The sequence below is a fragment of the Procambarus clarkii genome, chromosome 28 (assembly GCF_040958095.1).
Source record: "Procambarus clarkii isolate CNS0578487 chromosome 28, FALCON_Pclarkii_2.0, whole genome shotgun sequence".
Lineage (NCBI taxonomy): Eukaryota > Metazoa > Arthropoda > Malacostraca > Decapoda > Cambaridae > Procambarus > Procambarus clarkii.
The window spans coordinates 32869381-32875561 of NC_091177.1; the positions used below are offsets into that span (position 1 = coordinate 32869381).

General features: G+C 38.2%; 1 protein-coding gene across 1 annotated transcript in view; it reads right to left on the minus strand.

Annotated features, from left to right (window-relative positions):
- LOC138369399 (uncharacterized) overlaps positions 1-5117 on the minus strand; it is a 7027-nt gene extending 1910 nt beyond the window's left edge. The window contains exons 1-2 of the mRNA XM_069332639.1: positions 5040-5117; positions 1880-1986 (exon numbers count right to left, since the gene is read on the minus strand). Of these exons, the coding sequence (XP_069188740.1) occupies positions 1880-1924 (45 nt within the window). The 5' untranslated portion in view covers positions 1925-1986; positions 5040-5117. The remainder of the gene's footprint in view (positions 1-1879; positions 1987-5039) is intronic.
- Positions 5118-6181: the final 1064 nt, after the last annotated feature.

Genomic DNA, 6181 nt, shown 5'->3' on the forward strand with positions numbered 1-6181 from the left:
CACTGAACAATCAATTATGTGCCACCCCACCTTCCTTCATCTGCAAAAAAACTAATCAAAAGACATATGTACAAGGCTAAAAAAATTCAGCAACACTTACCATACTCAGGCTAAAAGAATTAAGCAACACTTACCATACTCTTTTTATATTCACTGTTAACTTTTAGCTCATGTGACAGACTTTCCACCTGCTCAACAGTTTCAAGTGGGGATGGAAGAATGTCTTCCAGGATTGGTATATCTCCATGTGTTTTTGACATATGGGTTTCCGTCATTTTGACAATATTCAGGAATTTTGCAAAAATAATGGCATTTACTATTTTTAAAAGATTATTAGCAAATTTACAGAAATGGTGCATTCGGAAGACAAAACCGTGGTAGACATGGTTGGAACAAGTTAGGTGAGAGGGTGGTGGAGGCCAAAACCATAATCATAATCATCTGTATCAAACCTTATTACAGGTAAAACCAGTAGGCAGTCTACTGTATTTTATCAAACCGTTATTAGTATAATAGATCTCGTAATAATTTTGCAAAAATAATGGCATTTACTATTTTTAAAAGATTATTAGCAAATTTACAGAAATGGTGCATTCGGAAGACAAAACCGTGGTAGACATGGAACGAACAAGTTAGGTGAGAGGGTGGTGGAGGCCAAAACCATAATCATAATCATCTGTATCAAACCTTATTACAGGTAAAACCAGTAGGCAGTCTACTGTATTTTATCAAACCGTTATTAGTATAATAGATCTCGTAATAATTTTGCAAAAATAATGGCATTTACTATTTTTAAAAGATTATTAGCAAATTTACAGAAATGGTGCATTCGGAAGACAAAACCGTGGTAGACATGGAACGAACAAGTTAGGTGAGAGGGTGGTGGAGGCCAAAACCATAATCATAATCATCTGTATCAAACCTTATTACAGGTAAAACCAGTAGGCAGTCTACTGTATTTTATCAAACCGTTATTAGTATAATAGATCTCGTAATAATTTTGCAAAAATAATGGCATTTACTATTTTTAAAAGATTATTAGCAAATTTACAGAAATGGTGCATTCGGAAGACAAAACCGTGGTAGACATGGTTGGAACAAGTTAGGTGAGAGGGTGGTGGAGGCCAAAACCATAATCATAATCATCTGTATCAAACCTTATTACAGGTAAAACCAGTAGGCAGTCTACTGTATTTTATCAAACCGTTATTAGTATAATAGATCTCGTAATAATTTTGCAAAAATAATGGCATTTACTATTTTTAAAAGATTATTAGCAAATTTACAGAAATGGTGTATTCGGAAGACAAAACCGTGGTAGACATGGAACGAACAAGTTAGGTGAGAGGGTGGTGGAGGCCAAAACCATAATCATAATCATCTGTATCAAACCTTATTACAGGTAAAACCAGTAGGCAGTCTACTGTATTTTATCAAACCGTTATTAGTATAATAGATCTCGTAATAATTTTGCAAAAATAATGGCATTTACTATTTTTAAAAGATTATTAGCAAATTTACAGAAATGGTGCATTCGGAAGACAAAACCAATTTTTCACTTTTGACAATTGAGCACCTGCTACATCCAGATTCTAGGGAGGAAAGGAAGGACGATCTTACTGGATCCCATAGCCTCTCCGAAGGCACAAACCAGGCTTTTACATAACCCCCCCCCCTGCACCCGAGCTTTTTAAAATAGTAAATGCCATTATTTTTGCAAAATTATTACGAGATCTATTATACTAATAACGGTAAATAAATAATAAATAGTAAATAAATCAAAATCAGTTACATTATTTTATCTTATTCATAGCATAAATGTTCTCGAAGATTACTAAAAAGAAATTGAATTAGACTACAGCAAATTGGCAAACTTTACCTTGTATCTGTTTCCACCGAGTTTGTTTGGGGCGTTCTTCAACATATCAGCAATACTTGTCTCAACATCTCTTTCAGTTGCATTAGTGTGGGTGTTGATACAGGCTTCTGGAAATTTATAAGAATTAATTAATATATATAATTATAATTCACTTTGCTATTCCCCATTCCACAGTCCTCTCGTCCTTCCCACTTCCCTGTCCCCACATCATCCCCACTATTCCCACTTCCCTGTCCCATCGTCCTCCTTACCATTTTCCCCTCCCCTGTCCTTCTTCCTCCCCCACCATCTCCCATTCACCTGTCCCTTTGTCCTCCCCAGCATTCCCCTGTCCCCACCATCCCCAACTCCCCAGTCCCCTCGTCCTCCCCACCATTACCCTCTCCTCTGTCCCCTCGTCTTCCCCACCATACCCCCCTCTCGTCCTCCCCACCATTCCAAACTACCTCATCCGATGCATTCTATAATGGTCTGATGCTTCCATCAGAAAATTGGGAACATCAAATGATCTGATATTCCCATCACTGAAAAATAAGAACAGCTAAAAAAATGAAATGAAAAAAATAAAAAAATAAACTATACTCATGAAATGAACAGTATGGTAAACAACACAGCTCAATTTCAATGCAATGTCACACAAAATTATTAAATCGAAATGAAAATAAATTTAAATCTATGAAAATTCAAATTATCAATACAATCGGAAATATTGAAATAATATCGCAACATAATATAGTGTGGGTTGCTCTTACGTGCAACAGACGGTGCTGTTTTTCAAAAAAGGCATGGTTTTACCTGTCACAAGTGTGGCATCTATACTTATACTCACGAAATGAACGGTATGGTAAACAACATAGCTCAATTGCAATGCAATGTCACAATAACATTTAATAACAATAATAACAATAACATTTAAATATACTTTAAGATATAATCTAGAAGAAAATAAGAACATTGAAACGGTTCATGAACTCGATTTCAATAAAGGACACTATGGGGAACTTTGAAAAACAGTTAATGAGTATAATTAGACAGACTTGTTGCTAGGCAGAGGAGTAAATAATGAGATATATGGCAAATTTTGCAAAATATACGGCACACAAACATTCATACCCAAACAAAGCAAAATGCTAGGTAAGAACAAAGCAGTTGGCCCGTAGGGGAAAGGAGATACCCACAAGACTGGAATACAAGTCATTAACAAGCACACAAGTACTACACTACACAACAACCGCACTACTACCAGAACTGGACGAATCACTACCAAAACAACACATTGCACATCACTACCAAAACAACACAACACAACACAAGCATTGGCAAAGAATTATAGACCAGTTGCACTAACATCCCACATAATAAAATTATTTGAGAGTGATCAGGAGTCAGATTACTAGTTTTATAGAGACCAATGACCTCCACAATCCAGGCCAACAAGGATTTAGAACAGTTTCTATGATCGAGCCACTGAGATCTATAAAGAATTCTGATCAAGAAAGAGATCTAGGGGTGGTTTTAGATAGAAAACTATAACCTGAGGATCATATTAAGAACATTCTGCGAGGGGCCTATGCTACACTTTTTAACTTTAGAATTGCTTTTAAATACATAGGTCAAAAAGTTTTAAAAGTTTTAAAAGTTTTTTAAACCTCTCGTGTATCATGAGTGTGTTAAAGCATCAGATGGTGCATTCAGATGATGAATATTACCTAGTTCCTTCATCTGGGAAGAATGAACACATATTGGTGCATTCGGATGATAAAAACTAACTACTGTAGTTTAATTGATCAACAGACTGTATATCATATGCAGACTGTATGTGGATCTGCGGGCCACTCCAAACAACAGCCTGGTGGACCAAGCTCCACCAGGGCTAAAGCACAAAGTGATATAGATGTGATAGAGAAACTAGGTCAAATGGAGGAGTAGGTCTGTATATTAAACAGCACCTGACGTGCACAGAGCTACTAAACTCAATGTAGTGGTAGAGTGGTGGGGGGGGGGGGGGAAACATTGCAGAAAAAAACAAAAATACAATTTGGTCAACAAAACAGCATTGTTTAAAATAGAAGACATGGGTTGTCATTTTGGGGGTAAGGTAGGTTACATTGAGTTAATTAGTTAGTACTTAGTTTTTATCTTAAACTGGTTGGGAGAGGTACAGTGTTGCTGTGCTGGTGAAAGAACACCTAAAGGTAAATTAAATAATGATTGCGAATCCACAAGAAGTTGACATAATATCGCTAGAGATCTGCAATCAGGATGATAAACTTTCCTTAAAGAATTTGACAAACACTTGCTGATAGGACATGAAGTAAATGAAATGTATGTCAAGTTTTGTGAAATATATGATAAAAGCACAACAAAATTTGTACCAAAGGAGAGATGCAGAACTAGGAAAAGGGGTTTGTTCAACAGAAATTGCGAGAGGGCCTGAGACCCAAACACACACAAATGGAATCAATATATAGCAAGAGGCCAAACCCCCAAACATACAAGCGATGCAAAGATGCGAGAAACAGCAGCAGCATTAAGGAGAGGGACTTAAGGACCATAAATAAAGTGTGAAAATAAACTCGAGTAAATTTTTTTAACTACTCTCGACAGTGAAGAAAAACAAATATTCAGACGATTTGTGTTAGAATCATTAATCTTACACTTTCGGTCATATTCAACAACACAAATACATACACACACATTCCTGTTGCTGTAGCAAGTGAAGAATTACACACACAGATCACAATAACGTGATGCATCAAATGAACAAATCCACAAGGGCCGTGACGAGGATTCGAACCTGCGTCCGGGAGCATCCCAGACACTGCCTTAATCGACTGAGCTACAACAGGGTAAAAGGGTTGAAACCGAAGTTCTACTGAACTTACTGGATCCCATAGCCTCTCCGAGGCACAAACCAGGCTTTTACACAACCCCCCCCCCCCCCCCCTGCACCCGAGCTATGTCAACAGGCCGTTCTCCCTCTTCGCCCTTCCGAATGCACCATATCAGTAAATTTTTTAATAATCTTTTAAAAATAGTAAATGCCACTATTTTTGCAAAATTATTACGAGATCTATTATTCTATAGAATAATGCATATAAATGCATATATGCATATAAATACAAAACATAAATACAAAAGTAAATGTAAATAATTTTACCTTGCACCTAGATCCACCAAGCCTGTATGGCGCGCGTTTCAGTACTTCGGAAATCTAGAACTATCTTGAATCTCTAATCTGCAATGAAACAATACATATTATTGCACTTACCAAAACATGGATGAATGTAGAAAATACAGAACTATTAGCTGAATATCAAATAAATGGATTTAATCTATTTCACACAGATAGATATATTACACCGTGTATATTAGGTAATACCTAACATACACGCCTCCACACACACTACATTTGAAATGTAGTCTCAAAAAGACTACATTTCAACAGCAAAGATTACTCCATAAAAAAATAATTAAATTATTGACCAACATGAGAGAGGGTTAGCCAACATGAGGGTTGTGTTGATTGCCTGAAAATATTTAAATTGTGTAATGTATTGAATGGCATTTTTCAAGTTACAACATTTTTTAAATTACTGAACTAGGTTCTAGGCTTTGCTAGGCTTAATTCAATTATTACAGATAAGCCTAACCTAGCCTAGAACCCAGTGGGTTTTCTTCCTATTGGGGAGTGTTGTACATGCCTCGCCTCCACATACACACTAGCACAGCCAGGCCTCGCCTCCACATACACACTAGCACAGCCAGGCCTCGCCTCCACATACACCAGCACTGCCAGGCCTCGCCTCCACATACACACTAGCACAGCCAGGCCTCGCCTCCACATACACACTAGCACAGCCAGGCCTCGCCTCCACATACACCAGCACTGCCAGGCCTCGCCTCCACATACACACTAGCACAGCCAGGCCTCGCCTCCACATACACACTAGCACAGCCAGGCCTCGCCTCCACATACACCAGCACTGCCAGGCCTCGCCTCCACATACTCACCAGCACAGCCAGGCCTCGCCTCCACATACACCAGCACTGCCAGGCCTCGCCTCGCCTCCACATACACCAGCACTGCCAGGCCTCGCCTCCACATTTAAACCAACCAAGCCCACAAATACGTTAACATGGACCAGCATTACACCGTCTAACATACTCTGTCAGATGTAACAACTAAATTTGTGAATTCAAGACCAAATCTATTGTATAACACAGTGTTAGTACGAGAAAAACATTACTTACATTCGAAGCCGTGTTTTAAAATGGCGGCGGTCTTGTACTGACGCTCCA